A 15,226-nucleotide genomic window follows, 5' to 3' on the forward strand; every position below is an offset into this window, starting at 1 on the left:
CGTCCCATCGCACAGGTCATTCCCTTCACACAGATGCCCACCATCCTGAAGTCAGACGGCACCAACTCCATGCCTTACTTCCCCTGTGGCCCTCCGTCAGATGTTGGCAGGGACGGTAAGTGCCCGCGGTCACCCACCTGACGTGTCTACCTGTGGTCCCCACTCCTTCCACCCAGCACCTGAGGTGTCTGTCTATGGTCCCCACCTCTCCTTGTCCCCACTCCACCTTCCACCCACCTGATGTGTTTGTCTATGGTCCCCACTCCACCTTCCACCCACCTGAGGTGTCCGTCTATGGTCCCCACTCCACCTTCCACCCACCTGATGTGTCTGTCTATGGTCCCCACCTCTCCTTGTCCCCACTCCACCTTCCACCCAGCACCTGAGGTGTCTGTCTATGGTCCCCATCTCTCCTTGTCCCCACTCCACCTTCCACCCAGCACCTGATGTGTCTGTCTATGGTCCCCACTCCACCTTCCACCCACCTGATGTGTCTGTCTATGGTCCCCACCTCTCCTTGTCCCCACTCCACCTTCCACCCACCTGATGTGTTTGTCTATGGTCCCCACTCCACCTTCTACCCACCTGATGTGTCTGTCTATGGTCCTCACCTCTCCTTGTCCCCACTCCACCTTCCACCCACCTGATGTGTTTGTCTATGGTCCCCACTCCACCTTCCACCCACCTGATGTGCCCGTCTATGGTCCCCACCTCTCCTTGTCCCCACTCCACCTTCCACCCACCTGATGTGCCCGTCTATGGTCCCCACCTCTCCTTGTCTCCACTCCGCTTTTGTGTTTATGCTTTATTCTTAATTGTTAACTGTATGTTTGTGTTGTCATTTGTGGGCGGAGCACCACGACACATTCCTTGTATACGCACATACTTGGCCAATAAACCTATTCATTCATTCATTCATTCATTCATTCATTCATTCACGTGTCTACCTGCGGTCCCCACCTCTCCTTCCACCCACCTGAGGTGTTGGCCTATGTCCTCCTCGTTGGCCTTCTTTGGTATCCTCGCTATCAATAACGTGCGTTTCACCTGCAAAGACAGACACAAGGTGAGACCGGGGCGTGCAGGCACGTCTGTGCAGGTGATGGACCACTCCTTCTCAACAGGGAGTAGCCTTTTTTCTCCTCTTTTAGTTAGGTAAATCCCCTCTGCACCCTCTCGAAAGTCTCCACATCTTTCCAGCAATGGGGGGCGCAGCGGTAGAGTTGCTGCCTCCCAGCGCCAGAGACCCAGGTTCCATCCTGAATACGGGTGCTGCCCGAACAGAGATTACATGTTCTCCCTGTGACCGCGTGGGTTTTCTCCGGGTGCTCCGGTTTCCTCTCACATCCCAAAGACGTGCGGGTTTGTAGATTGTCCCCAGTCTGTATAGGATGGGACTAGGGCACAGGGTTCACTGATTGTCGTGGACCCGGTGGGCCAAAGGGCTTGTTTCCACGATGCATCGCTAAACTGGAGCAAAGTGCCTGCAATATTCTCAACGCAGCCTAATCAAAGTCCTATAAAGCTGCAAATTGGCCTCAAAGTGTATGTGTTGACAAGGTGCTGGCATTGTGCTTTCCATGTGCCCAGGTTGATGTTGGCATGAAGCAGGACCAGAACTAGGTGACGCTGGTAGATCGGGTGGTCAAAAAGGCTTTTGGCACATTGGCCTTCATCAGTCAGAGTATTGAGTATAGAAGCTGGAAGATCATGTTCCAGTTGTATACCAGTTGACATTGGTGAGGCCGCATTTAGAGTATTGCGTTCAGTTCTGGGCACCGTGTTATAGGATAGATGTCGTCAAGCTGGATAGGGTGCAGAGAAGGTTCATGAGGGTGTTTGCCAGGACTGGAGGGTGTGAGCTACAGGGAGAGGTTGAGTAGTCTGGGACTCTATTCGTTGGAGCGCAGGAGGATGAGGGGTGATCTTACAGAGGTGTACAAAATCATGAGAGGAATAGATCGGGTAGAGTCTCTTGCCCAGAGTAGGCGAATCGAGGACCAGAGGACATAGTTTTGTAGTGGTGTTCTGAGAGGGGGGCAGATTTAATAGGAACCTAAGGGGTATCTTTTTGTACACCAAGGGTGGTGGGTGTATGGAACGAGCTGCCAGAGGAGGTAGTTGAGGCAGATGCGATCACAACATTGAGAAGCATTTAGACAGGGACATGGATAGGGATAGGTTTGGAGGAATATGGGCCAAACGCAGGCAGGTGGGATTAGTGTAGATCGGCCATGTTGGTCGGAGTGTGCTAGTTGGGCCGAAGGGCCTGTTACCATGCTGTATCACTCTATGTCTCTATGACTCCATGTCACCATGTCTCTAAGAAGCTATGACTCTCCAGTCTGTGACTATAACATTGCCTCTACATGTCTGCAACTCTACAACTCTACCTCTCTACTCCTCTACCCCTCCCCCCTCTACCCCTCCCCTCTACCTCTCTACCCCTCCCCCTCTACCCCTCCCCTCTACCTCTCTACCCCTCCCCCACTACCTCTCTACCCCTCCTCCTCTACCCCTCTATCCCTACCCCTTTCCCTCTACCCTTCCCCCTCTATCCCTCCCCCACTACCCCTCACCCTCCCCTCCGCCCCTCTATCCGTCCCCCTCTACCCCTCTACCTTCTACCTATGACTACTTCTCTACCTCTACTTTTCCTCTCCCCTTTCCCTCTACCCCTCCCCCTCTCTACCCCTCTCCCTCTACCCCTCCCCCTCTACCCCTCCCCCTCTCTACCCCTCCCCTCTCTACCCCTCCCCCTCTCTACCCCTCCCCCTCTCTACCCCTCTCCCTCTACCCCTCTCCCTCTACCTCTCTCCCCCTCTACCCCTCCCCTCTCTACCCCTCCCCCTCTCTACCCCTCCCCCTCTCTACCCCTCCCCCTCTCTACCCCTCTCTACCCCTCTCCCTCTACCCCTCTCCCTCTACCCCTCTCCCCCTCCCCCTCTACCCCTCCGCCTCTCTACCCCTCCCCCTCTCTACCCCTCCCCCTCTCTACGCCTCCCCCTCTGCCCCTCCCTCTCTACCCCCTCCCCCTCTCTACCCCTCCCTCTCTCTACCCCTCCCATCCGCCTCTCTACCCTCCCCTCTACCCTCCCCCTCCCCCTCTCTACCCCTCCCCTCTACCTCTCTATCCCTCCCCCTCTACCCCTCCCCTTCTCTACCCCTCCTCTACCTCTCTACCCCTACCCCTCTACTCCTCCCTCTACACCCCTCTATCTCTCTACCCCTCCCCCTCTCTACCCCTCCCCTCTCTACCCTTCCCCCTCTACCTCTCTACCCCTCCTCCTCTACCCCTCTACCATCTACCTCTCTATGCCTACTTCTCTACCTCTACCACTCTTCCTCTGCCCCCTCTACCTCTACACTTCCCTACATCTCTACGTTCCTATGTCTCTACGTCTCAGCGAGTTTCCCTTCGACCGTTGACGCCCGGCACCCAGACAAGGACCCGCGTTGGACCTCCAGAGTTGGGCAGCCACATTTGAGAAGTCTCCTCGGCTGGGCCTGTGGAAGGGGAAGGACACGCTCAACACAACGTCGCAGGGTCGGCAGTGGAGGTGGGTGGGAGGGTTGGGCCTCACCACGTCGTCCTCGGTGTATCTGGTGGAGGAGGCGTGGTGCCTCAGCACCAGGACGGTGAGGAGCATGTAGACGACGGCGAAGACGGTGTGAAACCACAAGATGTCATTCCTGCAAACGCATAAAAGTACACACACTGAGAACATGGCCCCCCTCAGAACAACCACCACCACACGCAGGGACGGCTCAGAATGACGTCACATTATCACCACACACGAGGCGGCCAGACAGGGTGGATGCACAGAGTCTTTCACCCAGAGTAGGGATTAGTGTAGATGGGCCATGTTGGTCGGAGTGTGCTAGTTGGGCCGAAGGGCCTGTTACCACGCTGTATCACTCTATGTCTCAATGAATCTATGTCACCATGTCTCTAAGAAGCTATGACTCTCCAGTCTGTGACTATAACATTGCCTCTGTGCCTCTACATGTCTGCAACTCTACAACTCTACCTCTCTCTACCCCTCCCCCTCTCTACCCCTCTCTACCTCTCCCCCTCTCTACCCCTTCCCCTCTCTACCCCTTCCCCTCTCTACCCCTCCTCCGCTACCCCTCCCCCTCTCTACCCCTCTATCTCCCTACCTCTCTACCCCTCTATCTCTCTACCCCTCCCCCTCTCTACCCCTCCCCCTCTACCCCTCCACCCCTGCCCCTCCCCTTCTACACCTCCCCCTCTCTACCCTCTATCTCTACCCCCTCCCCCTCTCTACCCCTACCCCTCTACCCCTCCCCCTCTCTACCCCTCCCCCTCTACCCCTCCCCCTCTGCCCCTCCCCCTCTACCCCTCCTCCTCCCCCCGTCTATCCGTCCCCCTCTATCCGTCCCCCTCTACCCCTCCCTCTGCCCCTCTACACCTCCCCTCCGCCCCTCTATCCGTCCCCCTCTACCCCTCCCCTCTACCCCTCCCCCTCTCTACCCCTCTATCTCTCTACCCCTCCTCCGCTACCCCTCCGCCTCTCTACCCCTCCCCCTCTACCCCTCCCCCTCTACCTCTCTAACCCTCCCCCTATACCCCAATCAAGAACCAGAGGGCATAAGGTTAAGGTGAGAGGGGAAAGATGGAATAGGAACCCGAGGAGCAACTCTTGGGCTCTGAGGGTGGTGGGTGTGTGGAACGAGCTGCCAGAGGAGGTAGCTTAGACGGGTACTATAACAACATTCAAAAGGCGCTTGGGCGGTATATGGGTAGGAAAGGTTTTAAGGGATATGGGATAAACGTAGTCAAATGGGACTAGCTTAAATGGGACACCTTGGTCAGCATAGATAGTTGGGCTGAATGGCCTGTTTCCATGCTGTATGTCTCTGGTTCTACACAGTTTTAAGTTTAAAAACACAAATATTAGTGCAGGAACTCCAAAGTCCTTACTGCAACTAAGGCAGTCCACAATTTAGAGTTGAGTTAGTGTTATAATATGTATAAAGAAAATAACTGCAGATGCTGGCACAAATCGAAGGTATTTATTCACAAAATGCTGGAGTAACTCAGCAGGTCAGGCAGCATCTCAGGAGAGAAGGAATGGGTGACGTTTCGGGTCGAGACCCTTCTTCAGACTGAGTTAGTTAGTTAGTTAGTTAGTTCAGAGTTAGTGTTAGTTCAGTTAGTGGCAGCTGCCAAGTCAACATCTCAGGGTACTTACTTAATTTTTATATTTGCAATTGTAGTTCTGCCAAAATGTTCAGGGTCTTTGACTGCAGATCAAAGTGCAAAGAGTTAAACTTGCAACATGGCCGATATTTACACAACATCAAAGTCCAGAATCTCAGTTCCATCTCCCATCCACCAGCTTTCCACTCTGAATGTGTGGGAAGGAACTGCAGATGCTGGTTTAAACCGAAGATAGACACAAAAAGGTGGAGTAACTCAGGCAGTGTCTCTGGGTCCTGTTTTCAGATCCCAGTTTAGTTTATTGTCACGTGTACCGAGGTACAGTGAAAGGCTTTTTGTTGCGTGCTCACCATTCAGCAGAAAGACAAAACATGATTACAATTGGTCCATTTACAGTGTGTAGATACGTGATAAGGGAATAACGTTTAGTGCAAGGTAAAGCCAGCAAAGTCTGATCAAGGATAGTGTGAGGGTCACCAAAGAGGCAGATAGTAGTTCAGCACTGCTCTCTGGTTGTGGTGGGATGGTTCAGTTGCCTGATAACTGCTGAGAAGAAACTATCCCTGGTTTAGAGATACAGCGTGGAAACAGGCCCTTCAGCCCACCGAGTCCACGCCGACCAGCGATCCCTGCACACTAACTCTATCCTACACACACCGGGGACAATTTACAATTATACCTAAGCCAATTAACCAACAAACCTGTACATAGAAACATAGAAAATAGGTGCAGGAGTAGGCCATTCAGCTCAGTAACCTGTACCTGCCTTCTCTCCATACCCCCTGATCCCTTTACCCACAAGGGCCACATCTAACTCCCTCTTAAATATAACCAATGAACTGGCCTCAACTACCTTCTGTGGCAGAGAATTCCACAGACTCACCACTCTCTGTGTGAAGAAATGTTTTCTCATCTCGGTCCTAAAAGACTTCCCCCTTATCCTTAAGCTGTGACCCCCGGTTCTGGACTTCCCCAACATCGGGAACAATCTTCGGAGTACGTCTTTGGAGTGCGGGAGGAAACCGGAGCACCCGGAGAAAACCAACGCAGGTCACGGGGGGGGACGTGCAAACTCCGTACAGACGGCACCCGTGGTCGGGATGGAACCCGGGACTCTGGCACAGCAACTCTACCGCTGCGCCACCGTGCCATGTTGTACGTGTAGGCAGGGTAGGCCAAGTGTGGAGTGGGATGGCGGGAGGGGAGCGGCACGAGAGGGTGACGCGTGCATACTTACTCAACAGACTGCCGGAGATGTTGACGGGCAGGATTATTCCCACGGACATGATACTCATGACGATGAGGATGGCGATGAGGTGGCGTTGGAAGGACAGGTACACAATGGCATCATCTCCGCACTGCTCCCGCAGTTCACTGTCCCTAGGGCAGAACACGCAACAAGAGGGGTCTGAGTGAGTAAGTGTGTGGTTCAGTTTCACTTCAGTTTAGTTTATTGTTACGTGTACCGAGGTACACTGAAACGTTTAGTTTAATTTAGAGACACAGCGCGGAAACAGGCCCTTTCGGCCCACCGGGTCCGTGCCGCCCAGCGATCCCCGCACACTAACACTATCCTACACCCACTAGGGACAATTTTTTTACATTTTACCCAGCCAATTAACCTACAGACCTGTACGTCTTTGGAGTGTGGGAGGAAACCGAAGATCTCGGAGAAAACCCACGCGGGTCACGGGGAGAACGTACAAACTCCGCACGGACGGCGCCCCTAGTCGGGATCGAACCCGGGTCTCCGGCGCTGCATTGACTGTAAGGCAGCAACTCTACCGCTGCGCCACCGTGCCGCCCAGCTTTTCACAAGTTTACGTTTTAGGAATAGAATTAGGCCATTCGGCCCATCGAGTCCACTCCGCCATTCAATCACGGCTGATCTCTGCCTCCTAATCCCATTCTCCTGCCTTCTCCCCATGACCCTTGACACCCGTTCTAATCAAGAACTTGTCCATCACTGCCTTAAAAACATCCACTGACTTGGCCTCCACGGCCCTCTGTGGCAATGAGTTCCACAGATTCACCACCCTCTGACTAAAGAAGTTCCTCCTCACCTCCTTTCTAAAAGAGTGCCCTTTAATTCTGAGGCTGTGACCTCTGGTCCTAGACTCTCCCACCAGTGGAAACATCCTCTCCACATCCACTCGATCAGTGCCTTTCATTATTCTGTAAGTTTCAATGAGGTCCCCCCTCATCCTTCTAAACTCCAGTGAGTACAGGCCCAGTGCTGTCAAACGCCCATCATATGCTAACCCACTCATTCCTTTTGTTGCGTGCTAACCAGTCAGTAGAAAGACAAAACATGATTACAATCGACCCATTTACAGTGTACAGATACAGTTACAGTGTACAGATACATAATAAGGGAATGACGTTTAGTGCAAGGTAAAGCCAGCAAAGTCCCATCAAGGATAGTCCGAGGGTCACCAATGAGGTAGATAGTAGTTCAGCACTGCTCTCTGGTTGTGGTGGGATGGTTCAGTTGCCTGATAACAGCCGGGAAGAAACTGCCCCTGAATCTGGAGGTGTGCGTTTACACACTTCTGTACCTTTTGCCTGATGGGAGAGGGGAGAAGAGGGAGTGGCCAGGGTGTGACTGGTCCTTGATGATGCTGCTGGCCTTGCCGAGGCAGCGCGAGGTGTGGATGGAGTCAATGGAAGTGAGGTTGGTTTGTGTGATGGTCTGGGCTGCCTTGGATGGAGCTGTTCCCAAACCGTGCTGTGATGCATCCCATGTGTGTGTTTATGTGAGTGAGTGAGTGAGTGCGCGTGTGTGTGTGTGTGTGAGGAGGGTTGAGCAGGTGTGTGCATGAGTGTGTGTGTATGTTTGTGAGTGTGTGTGTGTGCATGTATGTGTGTGTGTGCGCGTATGTGTGAGCATGGGTGATGTGCACCTATCCATGTTCTCCAGAGGTGGTGCCTGACCCTTTGAGTTCCACCAGCATTTTGTGTCTTTTTTTGGAAACCAGCATCTATCTGGAGCAACCAACAAGTGGTGGCATGGCGGTAGAGTTGCTGCCTTACAGCGCCGGAGTCCCGGGTTCGATCCTGATTACAGGTGCTGTCTGTGTGGAGTTTGCACCCTCTCCTTATGACCGCGTGGGTTTTCTCCGGGTGACAATAGACAATAGGTGCAGGAGGAGGCCATTCGGCCCTTCGAGCCAGTACCGCCATTCAATGTGATCATGACTGATCATTCTCAATCAGTACCCCGTTCCTGCCTTCTCCCCATACCCCCTGACTCCGCTATCCTTAAGAGCTCTATCTAGCTCTCTCTTGAACGCAATCAGAGAATTGGCCTCCACTGCCTTCTGAGGCAGAGAATTCCACAGATTCACAACTCTCTGACTGAAAAAGTTTTTCCTCATCTCAGTTCTAAATGGCCTACCCCTTATTCTTAAACTGTGGCCCCTTGTTCTGGACTCCCCCAACATTGGGAACATGTTTCCTGCCTCTAACGTGTCCAACCCCTTAATAATCTTATACGTTTCGATAAGATCCCCTCTCATCCTTCTAAATTCCAGTGTATACAAGCCCAGTCGCTCCAGTCTTTCAACATATGACAGTCCCGCCATTCCGGGAATTAACCTAGTAAACCTACGCTGCACGCCCTCAATAGCAAGAATATCCTTCCTCAAATTTGGAGACCAAAACTGCACACAGTACTCCAGGTGCTCCGGTTTCTTCCCACATCCCAAAGACGTGCGTGTTTGTAGGTTAATTGGCCTCTGTAAATTGTCCCGAGTGTGTGGGATAGAACTAAGTGTGCGGGGATCGCTGGTCGGCGCGGACTCGTTGGGCTGAAGATTGTAGGAAGGAACTGCAGGTGCTGGTTTAAACCGAAGACACACACAAAGTGCTGGAGTAACTAAGCGGGACAGGCAGCATCTCTGGAGAGAAGCAACGGGTGACGTTTCGGGTTGAGACCCTTCTTCAGACAGAAGAAGGGTCTCGACCCGAAATGTCATCCATTCCATCCCTCTTGAGATATTTCCGCGCTGTATCTCTAAACTAAATTAAACTAAGCAAACTGCTGGAGGAACTCAGCGGGTCGGGCGGAGTCTGTAAGGGGGTCGGAGGGAATGGTCGACGTTTCAGGCCGAGACCCTAAATCAGGACTCGGATTGGCAATGCTTTTTGCTGTGGAAGACCCCGTACCCATCCCCGCTCCCCCCGAGAGGGTGGGGAAGGGGAGGTGGGGGGTGAGCATCTTCGAGCTCCTGCCAGCTGGTCTGGCACTCACATCATGGAGAAGGTGTTGACCAGCCACGAGGAATAGCCCTGTGGGGGGGAGAGAGAGAGAGAGAGAGAGAGAGAGAGGATCGGTCAGTGTGGGTTGGGCTCCTGCTTCACATCCCAGCCCCAGTCACCCCACCCCCCCCCCACCCCCTACCCTGGGCCTGCTCCAACAACTCCAACGCCCAGGAACAAAAGATATCACACAGAGCGTTGGACACTGCCCCAGTCCATCACTGGTACTGACCTCCCCCCCCTCCCTTCCTCCTCCCCCCACCATCATAGCCATCAGCAGGAGGCCTTGGTATAGAGATGCAGAATGGAAACAGGCCCTTCGGCCCAGAAGGCGGCTGTTGTGCGGCACGGTGGCGCAGAGGTAGACAATAGACAATAGGTGCAGGAGGAGGCCATTCGGTCCTTCGAGCCAGCACCGCCATTCAATGTGATCATGGCCGATCATTCTCAATCAGTACCCCGTTCCTGCCTTCTCCCCATACCCCCTGACTCCGCTATCCTTAAGAGCTCTATCCAGCTCTCTCTTGAATGCATTCAGAGAATTGGCCTCCACTGCCTTCTGAGACAGAGAATTCCACAGATTCACAACTCTCTGAATGAAAATGTTTTTCCTCATCTCCGTTCTAAATGGCCTACCCCTTATTCTTAAACTGTGGTAGAGCTGCTGGCTCACTGCGCCAGAGACCCGGGTTCGATCCCTGACCACGGGTGCTGTCTGTGCGGAGTTTGTACGTTCTCCCTGTGACCCTCGTGGGTTTTCCTCCGGGTGCTCCGGTTTCCTCCCACACTCCAAAGAACTACAGGTTTGTAGGTTTCATTGGCTTCGGTAAAATTGTAAATTGCCCCTAGTGTGTGTAGGATAGTGCTTATGTGCGCTGGTCGGCGTGGACTCGGTGGGCCGAAGGGCCTGTTTCCATGCTGTATCTCTAAAGTAAAGTCAAAAGTCTGAAGACCACAGGCCATTCTGCTCATCGAGTCTATTCCCCCCTTCAATCCATTTTTCTCTCCCAATCACATTCTTCCTGCCTTCTCCCCTCTGACACCCTTCCCAATCATCGACCCATCAATCGCCCACCAAGACCACGCCAACCATCGGTCACCCGTTCACACTAGATTCTAGGTTATCAAACCTTCTCAAAGAGGCAGCCAATATAATCAAGGGCCTACACCAGCTTCCAGCTTCGTACCATAGCTAAAATCAAACCATTCCTCCAATTTGACGACATTGAAAAAATTATCCACGCATTCATTTCCTCCCTGCAACTCCCTATACACTGGGATCAGCCAATCATCCCTGTCCCGCCTGCAATTGGTCCAAAACGTCACAGCGAGACTCTTGACGGGTACCCGTAAAAGGGAGCACATCACCCCGATTCTGGCCTCTCTCCACTGGGTCCCAGTACGGTACAGAATCAACTTCAAGCTGCTCTTATTCACATACAAAGCCCTAAACTGGCCTGCCCCCCCCCCCCCCCCCCATATCAAAAATCCTCTAACCCACCACTCTATCTCCAGGTCCCTCAGGTCGGCCGACTTGGGGCTACTCACTATCCCGCGGTCTAGGCTTAAGCTCAGGGGTGACCGCGCTTTTGCGGTTGCAGCTCCTAGACTGTGGAACAGCATCCCTCTCCCCATCAGAACTGCCCCCTCCATCGACTCCTTTAAGTCCAGGCTCAAAACCTATTTCTACTCCCGAGCGTTTGAAGCCCTCTGAGGGGGCGCTGTGAAGTGTTTATGTATGTGCTGTTATGTTTGTGTGCCATTGTATGTTCGTTCTTAGTACCTGAACTGATGTACAGCACTTTGGTCAACGTGGGTTGTTTTTAAATGTGCTATACAAATAAAATTGACATGACTTGACTTGACTACACCACCCTGGCCATATTCTCATCTCACTGCTGCCCTCTGCAGGTGCCTGAGAACCGTGACCTCCAGGCTCAAGAACAACTTCTTCCCAACAACCCTCGGCTCTTGAACACTGCACAACACTTACTAAGCTATAAACTATGGACTGTCTTAGTTGCACTAAGGTCTTTGGAATTTCTGCACTACTATTAGTGTTTTAAACTTAAATTTGTTTAGAGCCACACAGTCAAACAGCATGGAAATAGGCCATTCAGCCCAATGATCTATGCCAACCAAGATGCCCCATTTAAGCTGGTCCCACCTGCCCGCGTTTGTTCCATATCTCTCTAAACCTTTTCCTACACGTGTACCTGTCCAAATGCCTTTCAACTGTTGTTATAGTCCCTGCCTCAACTACCACCTCTGGCAGCTCGTTCCACACACCCACCACCCTCTGTGTGAGAAAGTTGCCCCTCAGGTTCCTGTTAAAACTTTCCCCTCTCACCACATTTCGGTGGAGATGAGGGGCGGGTCACGGGGGGGAGGGCAGGTCGGGGGGAGGGGCAGGTCGCGGGGGGGGGGGGGGGGGGGGGGAGGAAGGTTGGGGGAGGGGCTGGTCAGGGGGGAGGAGCAAGCCGGGGGGAAGGTCGGGAGGAGGGGCAGGTCGGGGGAAGGAGCAGGTCAGGGGGAGGGGCAAGTCAGGGGGAAGGTCGGGGAGGGGCAGGTCAGGGGGGAGGGGCAAGTCAGGGGAAGGTCGGGGAGGGGCAGGTCGGGGGGAGGGGCAGGTCGGGAGGAGGGGCAGGTCGGGAGGAGGGGCAGTTCGGAGGGGAAGGGCGGGGGGAGGGGCAAGTCGGGGGGAAGGTTGGGAGAAGGGGCAGGTCGGGGGAAGGGGCAAGTCGGGGGAGAGGCAGGTCAGAGGGGAAGGGCGGGGGAGGGGCAAGTCGAGGAGAAGGTCGGGGGAGGGGCAGGTCAGGGGGAGGGGCAAGTCAGGGGAAGGTCGGGGGAGGGGCAGGTCAGGGGGAGGGGCAAGTCAGGGGAAGGTCGGGGGAGGGGCAGGTCGGGGGGAAGAGCAAGTCAGAGGGAAGGTTGGGGGGAGGGGGCTAGTCATGGAGAAGGGCATGGAGAGAGGCAGGTCGGGGGGAGAGGCAAGTCGGGGGGAAGGTTGGGTGGAGGTGCAAGTCGGGGGGAAGGTCGGGAGGAGGGGCAGGTCGGAGGGGAGGGGCAAGTCGGGAGGGTCGGGGGGAAGGTCAGGGTCGGGGCAGGTCGGGGGGAAGGTTAGGTCGGGGCGAAGGTTGGGGGGAGGGGCAAGTCGGGGGGAGGTGCAAGTCGGGGGGAAGGTCGGGGGAGGGGCAAGTTGGGGGAGGGCCAAGTTGGCGGAGGGGCAGGTCGGGAGGAAGGTTGGGGGAGGGGCAGGTCGGGGGGAGGGGCAAGTTGGGGGGAAGGTCGGGGGGAGTGACAGGTCAGAGGGGAAGGTCGGGGAGGGGCAAGTCGGGGGAAGGTCGGAGGGAGGGGTAGGTCGGGGGGGGAAGGGCAAGACGGGGGGAAGGTCGGGGGAGGGGCTGGTCGGAGGGGAAGGTCGGGGGAAAGTCGAGAGGAGGGGCAGGTCGGAGGGGAAGGTTGGGGGAGGGGCTGGTCGGAGGGGAAGGTCGGGGGGAAAGTCGAGAGGAGGGGCAGGTCGGAGGGGCAGGTCGGAGGGGAAGGTTGGGGGAGGGGCAGGTCGGAGGGGAAGGGCAAGACGGAGGGAAGGTCGGGGGAGGGACTGATCGGAGGGGATGGTCGGGGGGAGCGGCAAGTCGGGGGGAAGGTCGGGGGGAGGGGCAGGTCGGGGGGAAGGTCGGGGGGAGGGGAAGGTCGGAGGGGAAGGTCGGGGGGAGGGGAAGGTCGGAGGGGAAGGTCGGGGGGAGGGACAGGTCGGAGAGGAAGGTCGGGGGAGGGGCAAGTCGGGGGGAAGTTCGGGGGGAGGGGCAGGTCGGGGGGAAGGTCGGGGGGAGGCTGGTACTCACCCTGTCATTCATCAGCTGCTGGTCGATGGAGGTGTTTTGCCTGGAGGTGTTGGCTTCGTCCTCATAGTGGCTGCAGGGGGGAAGAGGCTGGAGTCAGTGGGGCAGGAGTGGCCCGACTCTGCCTTGTACACGCACACACACACACACACACGTGACATACACAGACACACATGCACATACGGGCGGCACGGTGGCGCAGCAGTTGAGTTGCTGCCTTACAGCACTTGCAAAGCCAGGGAACCGGGCTTGATCCCAACCACAGGTGCTGTCTGTTCGGAATTTATACGTTCTCCCCGTGGCACACGCACGCCACCACACACAAACACATTCCCATACATATGCATACATGTCCACATACATGCAGACACATAGACACACACACACACACACACATATACACACATAACTAGTTTTAGAATCCTCTCCCTGGGAAAATGACTGTGAGTCAAATGTTAATTGGTCACTTTTGTTTAGTTTAGAGATACAACATGGAAACAGGCCCTTCGGCCCACTGAGTCCGCACTGACCATCGATCTCCCGTCCACACTAGTTCTATGTTATCCCACTTTCTCATCATCACCAGTAAGGATGTCAAAGGTTATGGGGGGAAGGCAGGAGAAAAATAGATCAGTCATCATTGAATGGCGGAGTGGACTTGGTGGGCTGAAGGGCCTAATTCTGCTCCAATGTCGTGTGTTTTTATTTACAAGAAGCGATTGGGGACTAGAGAGTGGAACAACAAAGCTATTGTTACTGTATGTTCTCCCTGTGACCACGTGGGTTTCCTCCAGGTGCACTGGTTTCCTCCCACATCCCACAAAGACGTATGGGTTTGTAGATCAATCGGCCTCTGTAAATTCCCCTAGTGTGTCGGGTATGGATGAGAAAGTTGGATTACATAGAACTAGTGTGTAAACTAGTGGGAAGTAGTGTGTAAACAGCTGATCGCTGGACTCGATGGGCTGAAGAGCCTGTTTTCGTGCTGTATCATTGAACTAAACAGAAAAAAACGCATGTTACCAAGAAAATCGGTGCAGGAGGAGGAGGCCATTTGGCCCTTCGAGCCAGCACCGCCATTCATTGTGATCATGGCTGACCATCCACAATCAGTAACCCGTGCCTGCCTTCTCCCCATATCCCTTGATTCCGCTAGCCCCTAGAGCTCTATCTAACTCTCTTTTAAATCCATCCAGTGAATTGCCCTCCACTGCCCTCTGTGGCAGAGAATTCCACAAATTCACAACTCTCTGAGTGAAAAAGTTTTTTCTCACCTCAGTTTTAAATGGCCTCCCCTTTATTGTTAAGACTGTGTGGCCCCTGGTTCTGGACTCCCCCGACATTGGGAACATTTTTCCTGTGTCTAGCTTGTCCAGTCCTTTTAGAATTTTATATGTTTCTATAAGATCCCCTATAAAATTATGTTGACAGTCCTGCCTGAAGTGTTAGTAACTGACTGCACCCAGCCTTGGCAAAAGTTAGTCCGGGTAATCGGGAAGCGTAGAGCCACCTGTCGTAGTCAGAGAAGAAGGCAATGCGCCCATAATCCCAGGCTTTCTTCCTCAGAAGGGAAAACATGAAGATCAGAATCTGCAAGACACAACACAGGAGTCAGCCCACATCAAATGCCACCGTTAGGCCGACACAGTGGCGCAGCAGTCGAGTTGCTGCCTTACAGTGCTTGGAGAACATGGATGGGTGACGTTTCACAGAGTGCTGGAGTAACTCAGCGGGTCAGGCAGCATCTCTGGAGAACATGGATGGGTGACGTTTCACAGAGTGCTGGAGTAACTCAGCGGGTCAGGCAGCATCTCTGGAGAACATGGATGGGTGACGTTTCACAGAGTGCTGGAGTAACTCAGCGGGTCAGGCAGCATCTCTGGAGAACATGGATGGGTGACGTTTCACAGAGTGCTGGAGTAACTCAGCGGGTCAG

The 15,226-nt window shown here is 54.3% G+C and overlaps 1 protein-coding gene across 1 annotated transcript in view; it reads right to left on the reverse strand.

The window, feature by feature from the left end:
- LOC144593831 (mechanosensitive cation channel TMEM63A-like) overlaps positions 1–15,226 on the reverse strand; it is a 64,820-nt gene that overhangs the window by 28,791 nt on the left and 20,803 nt on the right. The window contains exons 5-11 of the mRNA XM_078399947.1: positions 14,801–14,880; positions 13,294–13,363; positions 9,438–9,475; positions 6,423–6,565; positions 5,217–5,268; positions 3,585–3,693; positions 977–1,047 (exon numbers count right to left, since the gene is read on the reverse strand). Of these exons, the coding sequence (XP_078256073.1) occupies positions 977–1,047; positions 3,585–3,693; positions 5,217–5,268; positions 6,423–6,565; positions 9,438–9,475; positions 13,294–13,363; positions 14,801–14,880 (563 nt within the window). The remainder of the gene's footprint in view (positions 1–976; positions 1,048–3,584; positions 3,694–5,216; positions 5,269–6,422; positions 6,566–9,437; positions 9,476–13,293; positions 13,364–14,800; positions 14,881–15,226) is intronic.

The sequence above is a fragment of the Rhinoraja longicauda genome, chromosome 5 (genome assembly GCF_053455715.1).
Source record: "Rhinoraja longicauda isolate Sanriku21f chromosome 5, sRhiLon1.1, whole genome shotgun sequence".
NCBI lineage: Eukaryota > Metazoa > Chordata > Chondrichthyes > Rajiformes > Arhynchobatidae > Rhinoraja > Rhinoraja longicauda.